The 18,107-nt window shown below is 44.5% G+C and overlaps 1 protein-coding gene across 2 annotated transcripts in view; it reads right to left on the bottom strand.

The window, feature by feature from the left end:
• Nucleotides 1–13,635, bottom strand: part of BRICD5 (BRICHOS domain containing 5) — a 44,870-nt gene extending 31,235 nt beyond the window's left edge. The window contains exons 1-2 of one of the 2 annotated variants that reach the window (XM_082261277.1): nucleotides 13,376–13,635; nucleotides 282–422 (exon numbers count right to left, since the gene is read on the bottom strand). In XM_082261277.1, coding sequence (XP_082117403.1) covers nucleotides 282–422; nucleotides 13,376–13,399 — 165 coding nt within the window. In that variant the 5' untranslated portion in view covers nucleotides 13,400–13,635. The remainder of the gene's footprint in view (nucleotides 1–281; nucleotides 423–13,375) is intronic. The other variant, XM_082261276.1, reaches the window with a different exon arrangement.
• Nucleotides 13,636–18,107: the final 4,472 nt, after the last annotated feature.

Raw genomic sequence — 18,107 nt, 5'->3', positions numbered from 1 at the left:
TCACCCCCCCACCTCACATAATATCACAGTGCCCAGGGTAGTCGTCCCTTCCGCCCACCCCTTGTCCCAGCCCTGATTGCATTGCCTGCTTTATAAATTCTGCTGGTTGGTCTGTGTGCAAATAATAACAGTGGACATTGAACTGTACCTAAAAGCGAATACAAGCGATGGGATTTATGGAATGCCTGTTCAGCATTTTCAAAGCAACTATGCATTAGATTTGGGTCACTTTTCTTCCTTTGGAAATGAACTATTATCAAGCTGTAAATTTTCCTACTTACCTTTGTTTTATTATCTTTCCAGCCCAACACTCCAACCACACTTATTCCAACTATGGAGAAGAGCAAAGCCACCGCCAGGAAACCCCAAAATATCCTTGTAGGAGCCTTTGATCTCTCTTGCGGTCCACTCTCTGTAGGGGGCTGGGGGAGGGGAGGGAAACAAATCATAATCAGAACATACTCATTAATACAGCTGTTTGAAATATAGTTACAGGATGATAAATATTTCCTAACAAAAAGGCTTTTTTTGTTGTTTTTTGTTCTTTAAAGTGGTTGTAAACCTTATACATGAAATATGAACAAAGCATATCCTTCTATAGTGTGTACTTGTCTCAATTTAGAGCACTAATTATGATTTCTGTCCGCTGCTTTGTTCTTCTTTTATCAGCATGAATCACCTCGTTTTCCTGACACCAAGAGAAAAATGGTGACAGGGGAGGGACCTCCAGCTGATTGACAGCCTCAGCTCTGTTCTTATGCGCTGTGTGGAGGGGGGGGGGGTGTCCCTTCCCTTCCCTCCAATCATCTCTCAGACCTCTCCTCACTGAGCTCCGCAGAGTGTAATTTTAGCTCTCCGTCCCCTTTTTTGACAACTTAGACAAGCTTTATAAATGTGGCAGTTTGAACAAATGTAGAAAAGAGGAGACTGCAGAAAAACAGGTACAACGTACGTATGAGGATTTGTTTTATCTTTGTATATCACCGCCAGTCACTTCACTGCGTGTATGGAAGGGTTTAGAACCACTTTAAGGAACACAGGAATTCAGAGACAGTCTGGTTATACTGCTGCCTTAATGAAGATTCGGTACTGGCATACAGAGAAATTGTATGCCACCCCCCAGTATGACTCCTTCTTTACCCAGCATGCCTCAGTGTTTCATTAGTATATTAGAGCAGGGTTTTTTTTATATCAGGAACGTGAGGGAACGCAGTTCCGGCACCTTCAGCACTGAATGTTTGCAGTGGCAAGGGGTACTAGAATGTGCTGTAGGGTCTATTGATGCTGGCTGCTCAGGGATCTATGGTCGCTTGGGGGATCTATTGTTGTGGGGGTCTAGTGTTGCTGCGGAGGTTAAAATGTTGCTGGTGGAGGATTTACTGTTGCTGGAGGGGGGGTTCAATTGTTGCTGTGAGGGATCTACTGTTGAAGGAGGGATCTATTGTTGCTGGCTGCTGGAGGGTCTATTGATGCTGGCTGCTGGAAGATCTATAGTTGCTAGTGGGGGTCTGTTGTTGCTGGAGTGGGGGTAGTTGTTTGTGGCGGCTATATTATTGCTGGGGGGTCTGTTGTTGCTGGTGGATCTTTTGTTGCTGGGGGGGCTCTATTGTTGATGTGGGGGGTCTATTATTGTCTGCAGGGGATCTATTATTTTTTTTTGCTTTTCCTAATATCAGTGTCAAATTTCATACAAAGTACTTGGTTCTGTATTCCTTCAAAGTGGTGGTACTGGGAGGTGGGTAGGGGGTGGGACCAAGGGACGGTGCTCAAAGGTGGGTAGGAGGTGGAGACAAGGGGTTATTTGAAAGGGGGAATATCTGCCCCTATTCCCCGACAAAAAAAAATTGTTGCTTAAGAGGATGGATAGCTTTTCTTTAGCTATCCTTTTTTGCTAGCCTTATCTCTCTAATTCTAAAACATTAGAATAGAGTACCCTGACCCTGCTGAACTGGATGCACAAGGCTAGTCTAATAACTGTGACATTTGGGCACTAAGATCTGCATTATGCACTTTCCAAAACTTAGTGTACTGGTAAAATTTAGCCACAGAGGACTTTTCAGTTCCAGAGTCATGCATTGCCCAAGAGTGTGACCCTCTCTATGAAAACTCACTTCATGAGTATGGCTGTTCTACAACCCCGGGACCTACATTACGATTCACATTGCTGGGCACCTTTCAAAATTTCTGCCACTGGCAGATTTACTGCAATGAAGGTTAATCCTGAAGGACTAAAGCCTCGTACACACGCAACGATTATCGGCCGACCGAATGTCCGACTTTTGTCCAGAGTTGTGCTTTATTGGTTGGAATGTGCCTAGACTGCACACGAATTTTCTCGGCCAACAAAAATCTACTTCAGAAGTGATGTCATGTGCTGGTTTACTTTCCGTGTGTTTTTTCTTCTCTGAGCATGCCCAGTCTTGCTCATCAGATTTTTGTCTGCCGAAATCTGTACTGACTGCACGAAAATCGGCTCTTGTGTTGACGTCCAACAAAAATTTTATAGCCTGCACACCAGATTTTTTTTGGCCCGAAAAGTCGGAGTCAGTTGTCGAAAGCATCATACTAACAAGCCGAAAATCGTCCGATCGGACGTTGCCCGAAAATTTCCGGCCAATAATCGATGCGTGTGTACGAGGCATAAGCCCTGATCTCATCCACTAGGTTTAGTTACTCCCGTTTCCATGTAGAGGAAGCACCCTCCTACTGCTGCTCCTACTTACAAGCACTGGACCCACAGTCTCCAGTTTTATTTTTCCACTGCTCATCTACAGTGACTTGGCCAGATCCGGTTTTGCCGCCTGCCACTAGTGGGTAAAGCAGTTCAGCTTAAGCCCTCCATAAAAAGTGAGACACATGTGTACCTTTAGCAGGAAGTTCCTCCCTTCTCCTCCATAGAGGGCCTCTTCAGGATGGCCTCCCCCTTTGTTTTTTTTTTCTGTCTCCTTCCAGCCCCCCTCTTGGTTGTCATGGGTTGATCTTCTGAGTAAGTCTACGGACCTGTCTCAGCAGATCAAATTTTCACTGCTATAACCCTTGAGCCTTTTCAGGCAACTGGGGTCATTTCTTCTCTCCATAACTGGGGCATTCTACTCATTTTAGTACCTCTACCCCAAAGACTATTGTCTGATTTCTCTGAACAAATAGATCCCTCTAGGTGGGGGGATCCCACCCATACTAAGTGTCCTGCTTCTGACTTCTTTGGACACCATCTAGGTGTTGCAGTACCTTTGCCTCTAGGACAGAGCGGGAGTCCCACCATGACAGAAAATGTTGCCTGGCCCTGTGATGGACGAAGCTGAGAGTATTAGCCTCACTCGAATTGTCTTACCTAAGGACATTGCCTTAGACAGAGATCATCACTGGAGGGCCCTGGAGCAGAACACTTTACTTTCCTACTGAAAATACTCTCTCCTACTACAGGGTATTTTCAGAGGACTTTGGACATACTCTGGGAATTAGCCCTTCTTCTTAGGCTGATGGCTGACCAGCAGCCCCCTGGGGAAGACTCTCCAGATTTCTTTCCCTTGCCCTGCCCCTCAGGTAAATGCTCTATGTGTTTCGGATAAGATTCCAGTCTCTTGCTCCTCAGCCAGGGCCGGATTAAGAGCATCATGGGCTTGGTGCTGAGGATTTTGAAGGGCCTTAAGGGCCGTGCCTTGGCATGCACCCAGAGGAGGAAGGGTGCAGCCATGCATGCCTAATTCAACATGGGATGCTGTCTCTGAAGCCCATAAACACATCCATGCATCGGCAACTGTCCCTCCTTGTCCGGCCTTCGTGCTGTGTGGGGAGGTTCTGAGGGAGCTGCCTGGGGAAGCGAGCATAGAAGCCAGACTTCTGTGTTTACAAGTGACAGAAGAGCGGTAACAGTGAATATGGCAAACCCGGGGCCTATATAAAGGTAGGGGCCTGGAGCTGCAGCTCCAATAGCCCCTACGTTAATCTGGCCCTGTCCTCAGCTATTGGCCTTTTGCTTGGCATGGGGGATCTGGATCTCCGTAGACCTATTTCTGTAGCTGGGGCTGGGCAGGCTTCACAGCATTCTTCAGCAGGCCCCAGTGTCATCCTGGGATGTCAGAGAGGATTTTTCTATTTCATCCTCATTATCGTTTGGGGCCAAGGTCTAACGCTCATTTCTAAATACTCTTTGGCAGTTCTTTCTTCTGGCATTTTGAAATTGTAGGATCAAATCCTTGAATTCTTTGGCAGTTTCATTGATCACTTCATGCTTTTGTGGGTTATTGGGTTGTACTAATACCATGCATTCCCTGGTGTACCTAGCTTTGCATGATTGGTCTTCTGTCCTGACAATCTCCTATAATCACAAATTTTATCCCCTTGTTCCTAATGATTAGCAATGTCAGACCTCAGGCCTTCTTATGTAGGGTTACCTTAGTATCTGTTCCCTCTGAGAGTTAACCCCAGTTTTTTTTTCTGTTGACTACACCAGGTTGCGGGTCTTTCTTTTCTCTGTTTAAGAGGGTAATATTGTTCCACCTGTTTATGGTGGATTCTAGTTGATCATTTTCACATGAACTCCAGTTCAGAATCACCTTCATGTGGAGTCATTCTCCCCTGGCAGTAGCCTTCTATATCCTGGTCTGGAGAAACAGGTTAATCCTATGTGGTCATGTTGGCAGGTTAATTGGGTAAACAGGCTCTGTCCCCTATACGCGTGACGTCGAAGCCCAACCACAGGCGTTGACTTCCTCAGTAGGGGACCCCTACTGAGGAAGTCAACGCCTGTGGTTAGGCTTCAACATCACGCGTATAGGGGACAGAGCCTGCGTGCTGGAAGCTGTCTCTTCCTAGATACCGTTTATGCTGATTGCTATGCGCTTTGGAAGCGCCACCTTTGTGAGTACCATTCCTTTTACTCAATAAAGCAGTTTACTGCAACCATACAGAGAGCTCTAGATCTCTTCCTTTGTTCCCCTTTTATGTCCAGCGGTGAGAATCCCTCTGGAGGTGATAGGCTATCCATAGCCTTTACTATCTGAAGGTCCCTGTGTATATACAACGCTGAGCCTGTGATTGACCCAGCAGTGGGTCTATAGTGGAGGTGAGAGACCAATTCACCTGGTGGTGGGATTGCACTAATCACGAAAGCACTAATTAAGTTTTGCACAAGATTCTTTTGGACACGTGGATTCACCGTTTATTTGATTGATTGTATGGACATTGGAACATGTATGGACACTGATTTTGAGTTTTATTACACTATGTGTGCACATGACTGGCGCAACACTACTTTTTGGTTTATTTAGTTTACATTGTGTGGTTTAGACACTTTTAGTGTGTGCAGCCGGTCTTTATATCATTTGTTTATTGCACCATTCACTATTGATATTTTTCTGTGCTGATAGTTTTTGTTATATATGTTGGCAGGTTACCCTATTTGGTAGAAGTTCCCCCTCATCCTTTTAGATTCGAACATTGGTCTTTCAGGTGGCTCCTGGGCTACAGGCAGTCCCCAGTTCTTCTACTGAAGCTTATTAGTGTTTTTTTGTGTGCTGCCTACCCCTCAGTTGTATTACAGTACTTTTAAACATCTAAATTGTATCTGAATTCCTGTGTCCCTCAATGGACAAGAAAGATGTACTTACATTAAAATCCATTTCCTATAGTCCATTGAGGGACAGACACAGTTCCCTCCCTTCTGTGTTTTTTTTTTTCATTTCCCTACTGCCCTATCACAAAATTGAAACATTCTGGATGAAAGAGACGTTAAAGTGGAGGCAGGGCCGGTGCTAGACTATTTTACGCCCTAGGCAAGAAAAGCTACTTGCCCCCAAAAGGGAAAGGGTTAAAAACTCCTCTATGTCATACCCAGTGACCCTGATCTGATGGCTCCTCTATGTTATGCTGTCATACCCAGTGACCCCCATATTCCTCCGTGTCAGACCTGGGGACCCTATTGTCACTCTATGCCACACCAAGAGACTCTGATGATCCTCCATGTCACACCAGGGGCACCTGATGTTACTCCATGTCATACCCCGAGAACATGATGTTTTTCCATGTCACACCTGGGGACCTCAATCCCCCATGGCACACCCAGGGACCCCAATTCCTCATGGCACACCTGGTGACCCCAAAACCCTGTTACACCCGGTGACCCCTATCCCCCATGGCACACCTGGTGACCCTGATTCCCTTTCACACCAGGGAACCTCCATGTAACACCCAGGGACCCTGATCCCCTGTTCTGGGGACACTCACTGGGTAGTATGAAGAGAGTGGCCCACACTCTGCCCTCCCTCACCATGATCCTGCTGATTCCTTCTCCTAGGACGCTCCTCTCCTGGACCACAGTGCTCACCACAGCTCCAACCGGCTCCTGGTGAAGGGAGAAGCAGCAGTCAGAGAGCTCCGCACGTCCCTAATCCCCAACCTCCTCAGACCAATCCAGTGCCTTGTTGTTTCTGCTCCAATAAAGGTGCCACCCTCCAGTGCCAAGCTTGGGGTCAGGTTCAGCCTTTCTCCGCTCCCTGCTTAATACCGACCCAGGGAAATGAACGGCTGCCCGCCAGCTCAGTGCAGAGAGTCACTTCCTGCCCAGGGTTTACACCCCTCAGCTCCAGCCAAAGAGGATCATCATGCAGGCAGCACTCCTGTGGGCTCCCTTCCTGCCTCCTGGGCCGGCCCCCCCCCCCCCCAACAGTGGTGGAAAGCCAGGGCCTGGTAGTTCAGCCACTGCCCCAGACACCTGGCATCTTCCTCTGTCCATGCTTCCTCCCCCACTGCCGCCCCCTCCCCTCAGCTCACAAGGATCATTCATGATGGACAGAGAGTGCCGACTAATGGCTGCGCCCCTAGGTTGCAATGCGCCCTAGGCGGCTGCCTAGTTTTCCTAGTGGAAGCACCGGCCCTGAGTGGAGGATGACTTAGACTCTTTTTGTTTGCCAGTGTCAAAACCTTCTGTAGGCAGCAGAATTACCCAACTGTATCTAAATTCCTGTGTCCCTTAATTTTTTTTAAAGAAGATTTAAATAAAAATTGCACTTTTTCCCCTTTCCTCCATCCCACAGAGTGCTGCATATCTGGTCTTATACTCACCTTTAGCCACAATCCAGCGATGTTCACTGTGCAGGTCTGCTTGAAGCTGCATAGCCCCATCACAGCCATAATGGTTGCTTTGTACTGGGCATGCTTGCCACAGCCCCATTCATTCTTATGAGAAAGCTGTAATCTTTCAGCCATAAGTGGTCCTCCTTTTAAGTGTAACTGTCTTTTTTTTTTTGGGGGGCGGGGGGGATGGGTTAGGGCCCCTCACTTCCTGCCATGGTGTCAGCATTGTCCCCAACACAGGAAGTGAGCAAATATCTGCAGTTGCGACACAGACAGCAATACCAAGTTAACAGGGATTTTGCCTTCCACTATTCTACTAAAACAAAGTATTCTTATTACTAAACACTGTGTGTACCTGTTTCCTCTCATTTCTTTCTTTATTTTAATGTTGTCAACAAGATAGAAGTGAGGAGAATCTCTCAACTGGACCCCTAAATAGCCGAGAATAGCATGGAGCTTTGTCCAAAAAAAAGGATTTTGGCTGGAGACACCTGAAACCATGGGAAGAGGTGACTGTTGTAAGCACCTGTTGTGCTGAAAAAAATATTAAGCACTTAAAGCAGGGGTGGGGAACCTAAGGCCTGGGGGCCGTATGCGGCCCTCAAAGTCATTTGGTCCGGCCCCCTGTGCAGCTGAGACTCTCAGCTGATCTGTCAGAAAGAAGCCGATGCTTCCTGTATAATTCCGGCTCTGTTCTGACAGTCTGAGTGAGTCACAGCGGAGTGATATCAAATGAACTCTGCCTGTGACCAATACAGGAAACATCACCTCTTCCTCCAGGGCGGCGCCACTGCTAGCCATCATTTCCCGCCAGCAGCACACACAGCAGTACCAGCCAGAACCAGCAGTACCAGCCAGAGCCAGCAGTACCAGCCACAACCAGCAGTACCAGCCAGAGCCAGCAGTACCAGCCAGCAGTACATACAGCACAGTTCCAGCCTGTGTCAGCAGTACCCACAGCAGTACCAGCCTGAGCCAGCAGTACCCACAGCAGTACCAGCCTGCAGTACCCACAGCACAGTACAAGCCAGCCGTACCAGCCTGAGCCAGCTGTACCCACCAGCAGTACCAGCCAGCTGCACCCTCCAGCAGTACCCACCAGCAGTTCTTTCAAAACTTACCACCACAAATAGTCGAGTGCGCTTCAGACTGACTGACACAAACCTGGAAAACCAGTTGCGAGTAGCATCATCATCAATTCCAGGTAAAATCACACACCTCACCAAAGAGAAGCAGTTGCAGCCATCACATTAGGGGTGAGTTAATTAAATGTTTGACCAAATATAACAGGCACATTTTTAAGTTGATAATTTTATACGGCCCCCAAATTATTTTATAAATACCCAAATGGCCCTTGGCAGAAAAAAGGTTCCTCACCCCTGACTTAAAGGCTGCCTAACGTACATATACCTCGGAAGTTTCATGTGGTATACCAGGACAATGCCTGCAGCTCCAGGCATCATCTTAGTGTTGTTTTTTTTTTATAGGAGGTGATCTGCTTTTTTTTTTAAAGCCATCCTAGAGGAGATCCCTCCTGCCCGTGCCTCTCCGGGCCCTCCTGCCCCACCGGCGAGCCTGGATTGTTGAAGCTGGTGGTTCTGCCAGCTTACCATAGAGCTGTTCGAGGACTGGAAGGTCCCTGATCATCACTATGGTATAGGAAACCAAAAGCGATGAGTATTTTGTCACTTCCAGGCGTAAACAGCGCCATTTTTAAATTGTGAATGCATCTGATCACACTGATCTTGGGGTGATCAGATGCTTTTAAGTATAGAGGAGACATCTGGGGTTCTAATAAACCCCAGATCTCTCCAAAAAGAGTACCTGCAACTGCCTATTGCTGACACAAGGGATGTTCACATTCCTTGTGACAGCAAAAAAAAAAAAAAAAATGATCAAATTTTTTTTAAGAAAGTCTAAAAGTAAGAAAAATAAAATAAATAATAGAATAAAAACCCTTAAAAGCACCCCATCCCCCTGTTCTCACGTGCAAAAGTGAACGCACGCATTGGTCCCACATGCATGCGTAAATGGAAATTGCACCACACATGTGAGGTATTGCCATGAAAATCAAAGCGAGAGCAATAATTCTAGAACTAGACCGCCTGTATAATGCTAAACTGGTAACCTGTAAAGATTTTTAAAGCATCTTCTATGGAGATTTTTAAATACTGCAGCTTGGCGCCATTCTATGAGCGTGACATGTTAGGTACAGTGGGTACGGAAAGTATTCAGACCCCCTTAAATTTTTCACTCTTTGTTATATTGCAGCCATTTGTTAAAATCATTTAAGTTCATTCTTCTTCCTCATGAATGTACACATAGCACCCCATACTGACAGAAAAACACAGAATTGTTGACATTGTTGCAGATTTATTAAAAAAGAAAAACTGAAATATCACATGGGCCTAAGTATTCAGACCCTTTGCTCAGTATTTAGTAGAAGCCCCCTTTTGATCTAATACAGCCAGGAGTCTTTTTGGGAAAGATGCAACAAGTCTTTCACACCTGGATTTGGGGATCCTCTGCCATTCCTCCTTGCAGATCCTCTCCAGTTCTGTCAGGTTGGATGGTAAACGTTGGTGGACAGCCATTTTTAGGTCTCTCCAGAGATGCTCAATTGGGTTTAAGTCAGGGCTCTGGCTGGGCCATTCAAGAACAGTCACGGAGTTTTTGTGAAGCCACTCCTTCGTTATTTTAGCTGTGTGCTTAGGGTCATTGTCTTGTTGGAAGGTAAACCTTCGGCCCAGTCTGAGGTCCAGAGCACTCTGGAGAAGGTTTTTGTCCAGGATATCCCTGTACTTGGCCGCATTCATCTTTCCCTCGATTGCAACCAGTCGTCCTGTCCCTGCAGCTGAAAAACACTCCCACAGCATGATGCTGCCACCACCATGCTTCACTGTTGGGACTGTATTGGACAGGTGATGATTCTCCACACATACCGCTTAGAATTAAGGCCAAAAAGTTCTATTTTGGTCTCATCAGACCAGAGAATCTTATTTCTCACCATCTTGGAGTCCTTCAGGTGTTTTTTAGCAAACTCCATGTGGGCTTTCATGTGTCTTACACTGAGGAGAGGCTTCCGTCGGGCCACTCTGCCATAAAGCCCCGACTGGTGGAGGGCTGCAGTGATGGTTGACTTTCTACAACTTTCTCCCATCTCCTGACTGCATCTCTGGAGCTCAGCCACAGTGATCTTTGGGTTCTTCTTTACCTCTCTCACCAAGGCTCTTCTCCCCCGATAGCTCAGTTTGGCCGGACGGCCAGTTCTAGGAAGGGTTCTGGTCGTCCCAAGCGTCTTCCATTTGAGGATTATGGAGGCCACTGTGCTCTTAGGAACCTTAAGTGCAGCAGAAATCTTTTTGTAACCTTGGCCAGATCTGTGCCTTGCCACAATTCTGTCTCTGAGCTCTTCAGGCAGTTCCTTTGACCTCATGATTCTCATTTGCTCTGACATGCATTGTGATCTGGAAGGTCTTATATAGACAGGTGTGTGGCTTTCCTAATCAAGTCCAATCAGTATAATCGAACACAGCTGGACTCAAATGAAGGTGTAGAACCATCTCAATGATGATCAGAAGAAATGGAAAGCACCTGAGTTAAATATATGAGTGTCACAGCAAAGGGTCTGAATACTTAGGACCATGTGATATTTCAGTTTTTCTTTTTTAATAAATCTGCAACAATGTCAACAATTCTGTGTTTTTCTGTCAGTATGGGGTGCTATGTGTACATTCATGAGGAAGAAGAATGAACTTAAATGATTTTAGCAAATGGCTGCAATATAACAAAGAATGAAAAATTTAAGGGGGTCTGAATACTTTCCGTACCCACTGTATATATTTACTCAATGTAACACCATCTTTTTTTAATTGGGTGTTATATTGTGTTTGTGTGCATTCAAATTTATTAAAGTTTTTTTTTTCCCTAAAAAAATTGTGATAGAAAAACCACAAACAAATACTTTGTAACATTAAAAATTGCAAAACCCACCATTTTACTCTCTAGGGCCTCTGCTAGAAAATATATATAATGTTTGGGGGTAAATAATTTTCTAGCAAAAAATAATGATTTTTACATGATTTTAAACAAAAAAATGTCAGAAATGGGCTGGTCTAAAAGTGGTTGTGTATACACAATTTGATAAAGATGTGAAAAAAATCAATTCACTGAATGCTATCACTGCATTTACATGCTGGATAGTTACTAGAATACAAACTTTTTTTTATATATTAATGGTCCTTTAAGTCAGCTTGAATCTCCTTATACTTTACTGGAATGCTGGCAGCAAATGTATTTCCCCATTGTCTATCTTTACCAGCCATTACAAAGAACTCGCTCTCCCCCATGGACTTTGTACTGCATTAAACAAACTTATAAATGAACCTTAGCAAACCGATATCAGAGACTACCCGATCTCCAATTCTAATTAGCCATGTGACTTAATGCTATATTTACTGAATCACTGGGGGAAAGACCCTTTGAGGTTTAGGATTTTAAAATATAACCAAAAAAAGTCAGATTCAAATTTAGATTCTATACAGGATGTGGAAACCTTACAAGCGGACCTGAACAAAATAATGGGATGGGCAACTACATGGCAGATGAGGTTTAATGTTGAAAAATGTAAAGTAATGCACTTGGGTGCCAGAAACCAGAAAGCAAGCTACTCACTAGGGGGGGAACCTCTGGGTGAGTCTAGGATGGAAAAGGACCTGGGGGTACTGGTAGACAACAGGCTTGGCAGTGGCATACAATGCCAAGCCGCTGCAAGCAAAGCCAATAGAATACTGGGATGCATAAAAAAGGGGATTCACTCCAGAAATAAAGAGATTATTCTCCCTCTCTACAAGACTCTGGTCCGGCCACATCTGGAGTATGCTGTCCAGTTCTGGGCACCGGTCCTCAGGAAGGATGTGCTGGAACTGGAGAGAGTCCAGAGAAGGACAACAAAAATAATTAGGGGAATGGAGGGCATCAGCTATGAGGAAAGACTACAAGCACTGAACCTTTTCTCTCTGGAGAAGAGACGATTGAGGGGGGATATGATATCAATGTACAAATACTGTACTGGCGACCCTAGCATAAGGAACAAACTATTCAGAGAAAGGGAATACAATAAGACAAGTGGCCACTCACTAAAACTAGAGGAAAGGCGGTTTAACCTTAAAGTACGTAAAGGGGTTCTTCACTGTAAGAGCGGTAAGGATGTGGAATTCTCTTCCACAAGCAGTCGTATCAGCAGGGAGCATTGATAGTTTCAAAAAACTATTAGATGGGCACCTTAAAGACCACAACATACAGGGGTATACAATGTGCGGTTAACAGCAAACACATCATAAGTTGAACTGGATGGATGGATGTCTTTTTTCAACCTCACTAACTATGTAACTATGTAAGATCAGTTAAGTTTGTAATGATTTTTTTTTTTTGTGGTAAAAGTCAGTTTACTATTAGTATTAAATATGTTGAACATTTAAATTGAAGTGATTTGAAGAGCTTGAGCACAATAGTTCAAGTGGTTTTCTTTGGTAATGTATTGAAGAGTGACTTCAGATTTGTAAGTTTGACATTGTGAAGGTTGGATGGTGACACTTAACCAACCCTGTCCATCACTTGTGTTCTTCTAAACTTGGTCAATTTTTTACCAGAAAACAAACTTGATCAATTTAACCAGCACCATCACTTGTGTTCTTCTAAGCCATGTCAATTTAATTGATACTGTCCATCACTTGTGTTCTTCTAAACGTGGTCAGTTTATTTTGTACCATCATTTGTGTTCTTCTAAACGTGGTAAGTTTAGTTGTTCCATCACTTGTTCCATCTTTTTTAAACTTGGCCAACTTACCAGCACTACCACTTATGTTCCCTTAAGCTTGGTCAATGTAACCAATACTATCCATCAATTGTGTTCTTAAAAACAACTAACTTAACCAACATTATAAATCGTGTTCTAAACTTCAGCAGGCTCTTGAAATATCTACCTTACCAAATAAAAGTGATCGGTTTGTTGCCTTGATAAAACTGCAAAAAACCTAGCATAAGGCACAAAATCCCAAGTGTATACCTTCTATGGAAACAAGCAGGATTTAATTGGTCTACCTTGGCTTTGATGGTTATCTTAATAGCCCGTGCAAACATCAGGAAACAATAGAAGTAATAAATGTTACTTACAACACTATTTCACATCCTCCTTATGAAAATAATATCTAGACCAGCCACAGTTGGGCAGCCATTTTCTCTGAGAAGTGGATGTTATTGTTGTGATTACTCTGTCCGGCAAGCAAAGTATATCTCTTACCACTGGGTCTCCGCTCCCCTCCATACTGTGCTGCTCTTCCAGGCTGTGCACGTCCCTGCAATGTGCGGACCCTGCATAGTCCTGGGACAGCACAAATGAAGGGCACGTCCATCAACACCCCAGGAACGAGCACCTCCACAGCCACCTTCTCAGCCAAGCCCCACCTGAGAAACCTGAGAACCCGGGAATGGAACAATGACAAGGCTGTGATGAGAAACTAGGAGAAGAAAGCTGGAATCAGTGAAATGGAAAGACAAATCTCAGCTTTGTGCTTGATGGGGGGAAAAAAAAGTTTATCATGGCTTGGATGGAGAGGCCGCCAAGTGCACAAATTCCTGGCCTGCAGCAAGTCACAAAAGACACACAGTGTACCGGAACCTACAGAGCTAAGGGGAAAAACATTTAGATTTAACATTAAACCTGTGCTCAAATTCCAATGAGCCTTGTTTCAAACTACAACTCCAGCCAAATCTTTTTTAGATAGAGTAGACCAGAGTTAGAAACGTTGTCAGGTTTTACAGTGTGTATCCCAATCGTAGATTTCCCCTGGATGGTGACAACAATAAACACTTGACAGAAGATCTAAACTAACAAAAAAGTATTGGCTGGGGTTCCACTTTTAACCGCTTGCCGACCGCCGCAAGTACATATACTGCGGCGGTCAACCCCGGCCAGGAAAAGTGACGTATATATACGTCACTAGCCTGTGACCGGCTTGTGAGCCAATAGCGGGCGAGCCCGCCCCGGCTCGTTCACTAAGGAGTCCGTGCGTGTGACCGGCAGACCCGATGTCCGCCGGTCCCACTGCGATCGTCGGTAGAGCGGGAGAAAGGCAGGCGGCTAATGTAAACAAGCCGCTTGTCATTCTCCCCTGTGTAAAAATGGAGATCAGACGGTTCTACTATGTAGGACCGTTGATCTTTGTTTTTACAGTAGTAGCCATGTCCCATCACAGTTAGAAGCAGGCCCCTAGGACACACTTAACCCCTCCCTCTCCAATACAGTTAACCCCTTCCCTGCCAGTGTCATTTTTTACAGTAACAGTGCATATGTATAGCACTGATTACTGCAGTAATGTCACTGGTAACCCCAAAAGTGTCAAAAATGTCAGTCAAGGGTCCGATCTGTCCGCCGCAATGTCGCAGTACCGCAAAAAAAAACGCAGATCGCCGCCATTACTCGTTAAAAAAAACCACCAAAAATGACAAAAATCTTTCCCTTTGTTAGTAAACGCGATAACTTTTGCGCAAACCAATCAAAATACGCTTTTTGCGATTTTTTTTTTTTACCAAACATAGGTAGCATAAAACAAATTGGCCGAAAATGTTAAAAAATTTTGATTTTTACATTTTTTTAGGGGAATTTCAGGGGAAATGTGAAAAATATTGTTATTTTTGCAAAATTTATGCTCTTTTTTTGTTTATAGCGCATGATCAAAAAATCGCACAGGTGATCAAATACCACCAAAAGAAAGCTCTGTTTGTGAGAAAAAAAAGGACATCAAATTCGTTTAGGTACAGTGTCGCACGACCGCACAATTGTCCGTTAAAGTAACGCAGTAAAAAATCGCAAAAAACCCCCTGGTCAGGAAGGGGGTAAAATCTTCCGGGGCTTAAGTGGTTAAGTTCTGGAAACTTTAGAAGAAAAAAACGTTCTTTGTTGCAGGTTCAGGAGGCCGGCCACATGACCATCATTGCAGTGTCAGTTACATAGTCTGCACCCAAAAGGAGAGTTACAATTGAGGCTATGCTGATTGGCCAGTTCTTCAAGCACCCCATGTCCCTGTGGCAAATGCAGGTGAAGGGGATGTAAGGTCAAAACTGTTTTTTATTTTGATGGAATAGAGAAGGGATGTGACCCTTATCAGTTTTTTGTTTTTTGTTTCCTTCCTGTTCCAGACACACAGCAGGAACTAAGAGGCGGTCTCTTTAAAGTGAAGGGAAAGCCCCTCTTAGCAGTTGTCCCCATTGCAAGATTTCTCCTCACCTCTTTCCCTATGACAACAGTCACCAAGACCTATAGTGAGGGTGAATATTTCCATTGGGACCACAGACAAAAATATAAAATAACCTTTCCACATTCAATCTAATCCAAAAAAACAAACTACAAAAAAAGTTGTGCTTTTACATACACCTTAATACTTTTATTAGTCCTCTGACCAGCAACTAGAGAAATGTAGAGAGATGTTAGAACTCCAAGTCTATATGAAAATCCCTTGCCTATGGAGCACCAGGTACTGACCACAGGAAGCCCAACTACACTCTATGAAAGTAGGAAAGCAGGAGGTCGCACACCAATGAAGTTGGATCACATCCAACTTAATTAAAGTTGGAACATAGCATACTGCAACCCCATCTAGGTACACCCCTCTCTGTTTTATACAGTATGGGCCTGATCACAAGGGGCTGCAGTGTTATGCCTGGGTCTATTAAAGTTGGATGTGATCTGACACCATCAGTGTGCAACTTCTTGCTTTCCTTTTCAGCGATTAAGCAAAACAAGGAATTCAATTATGCATCTTTTCTTGTCACTTTTACATAGTTCATCTCTCCTTGAATTTTTTAAATGGCTCTCTTTAAATTTGAGAACACATTTGCTTTAAAGCCCAAATCCTGGCAAATTTTGAAAATTAAAACAGGCCCCCAGCAGATGTAATAAATCAAACTGCAATATGATGTTGCCCCCACAGTACTACTTTTTCACCACAAGATGTCCTCAGTCTTCTGGGGATGAAAAACACCTAGCATCACTCAACTCAAAAGACTAAAGGATATACTGTGAGTGCAGAGCATCCATCACCCCAGGGTCTTCTATTTACAATTTAATGGTAGAGAGAGTGTCACAGAGATAATTGGCTCCCGGCATCCTCCAAGCTATAACGGAGCTGTGTCCAGATTGAGCTTTGTAAAAATGTCTGTCATACTGCTTCCAATTCAATCTCTCCTGCAATCAGAGCAGAAGTTGGAGCAGTTATCTGTCAAAACCAGCCTTTAATGTGATGTCTGGGAGTTTATTCATAATACAGATGTGAAATGCTAAAGCTAACATGTTTTGTATTAGTGTATTGAAGTGTGAATTTTTGTGACAAGTCCCCTTTACCAGTAAATTTTAATATCTAAGCCACTTAGCTGCAGCTGACTGTCAGGGACGTGCTGGCCACAATAAAGCCAAAGCTCAGAGGCAAATGCGCAGGCACATTCCTGAAAGGGCCCGTCCTGCTGGGCACAGGCTCACCAATATTCGCACACAGAGGCAAACATCTATGCGCATGCGCGCATTTGTTTGGCGCCAAATGGCCTATATATGTGCAGCAGCTGCACTAGTGCTTTGCTGTCTGATCTGCAGCTGTACCTGTGTTCTTGAACCTGATCCTGTTTACTTCTGTATTAGACCCGGCTTGCCTCTGACTTTGTGAATATCTCCAGCCTGTATCTGGACTTTGCCTCTGCCTTCTGCTTATTTGCCTGAACTCGTGTTGCCAATCTTTGCCTGTTCTTTGACTATTCCTTGTCTGCTGTCTGCGCCTGCATCTGACTGTCTGTTACCAACCTGACAAGTCTGACCACGCACCTTGTGTCTCTTCTGCTCTGCATGCACTTGCCTTGCTCCTGCTGGAGCATTCTCTATTGTGGGCCATCGGTCTTCCTGCATCAGCTATTGCCACTGCCTACTGCTGCCTGCTGCCACCAGCCCTGGGTTTGATGCTCCTTCCAACACCCACTGTCCAGCAATTTGGTCCATCCTGTTGACGCACCCGCTACACAAAACTGTACAGGCAAGCTTACAGTGGGGAAAATATTTACTTGATCCCCTGCAGATTTTGTAAGAGGAATTGAAGGGTCTATAATTTTTATCATAGGTGTATTTGAAATGATAGAGACAGAATATCAACCAAAAATCTGGAAAAAATACAAAAAAAACAAATGCTATAAATTAGGTTGCAGTTCAGTGAGCAAAATAAGTATTTGATCCCCAAGCAAAACATGACTTAGTATTTAGTGGCAAGCACAGAGGTAAGATGTTTCTTGTAGTTGGTGACCAGGTTTGCACACATTTCAGGAGGGATTTTGGTCCACTCTTTTGTACAGATCTTCTCTAAATCCTTAAGATTTCTTGGCTGTCTCTTGACAACTCGAAGTTTCAGCTTCTTCCATAAATTTTCTATAGAATTAAGGTCTGGAGACTGACTTGGCCACTCCATGAACTTAATGTGCTTCTTCTTGAGCCACCCCTTTGTTGCCTTGGTTGTATGCTTGTGGTCATTGTCATGCTGGAAGACCCATCCAGGACCCATCTTCAGTGTTCTGGCTGAGGGAAGAGGTTTCTCATCCAATATTTTACATGCAATATTTTACAATACAACATCCATTGGCCCCCTCAATGCGGCAAAGTTAGCCCATACCTTTAGAAGAGAAAAAGCCCCAAAGCATCATGTTTCCACCACTGACTATAGGGATGGTGTTCTTAGGGTCATAGTCAGCATTTTTCTTCCTCCAAACACAGCAAGTCGAGTTAATCCCGAAGAGCTCAATTTTGGTCTCATCTGACCACAGCACTTTCTCCAAATCCTTCTCTGAATCATTTGGGTGTTTATTGGCTGTACATGTGCCATCTTGAGAAGGGGGACTCGCTGGGTTTGGAGGAATAAAAATACTGACTATGACCCTAAGAACACCATCCCTACAGTCAAGCATGGAGGTGGAAACATGATGCTTTGGGACTGTTTCTCTGT

Source organism: Pelophylax lessonae, assembly GCF_965119305.1.
Source record: "Pelophylax lessonae genome assembly, chromosome: 6".
In the NCBI taxonomy this organism is placed as follows: Eukaryota; Metazoa; Chordata; class Amphibia; order Anura; family Ranidae; genus Pelophylax; species Pelophylax lessonae.
Note: the sequence above shows the minus strand (reverse complement) of the source record. Positions and strands in the feature narration are given on the sequence as shown.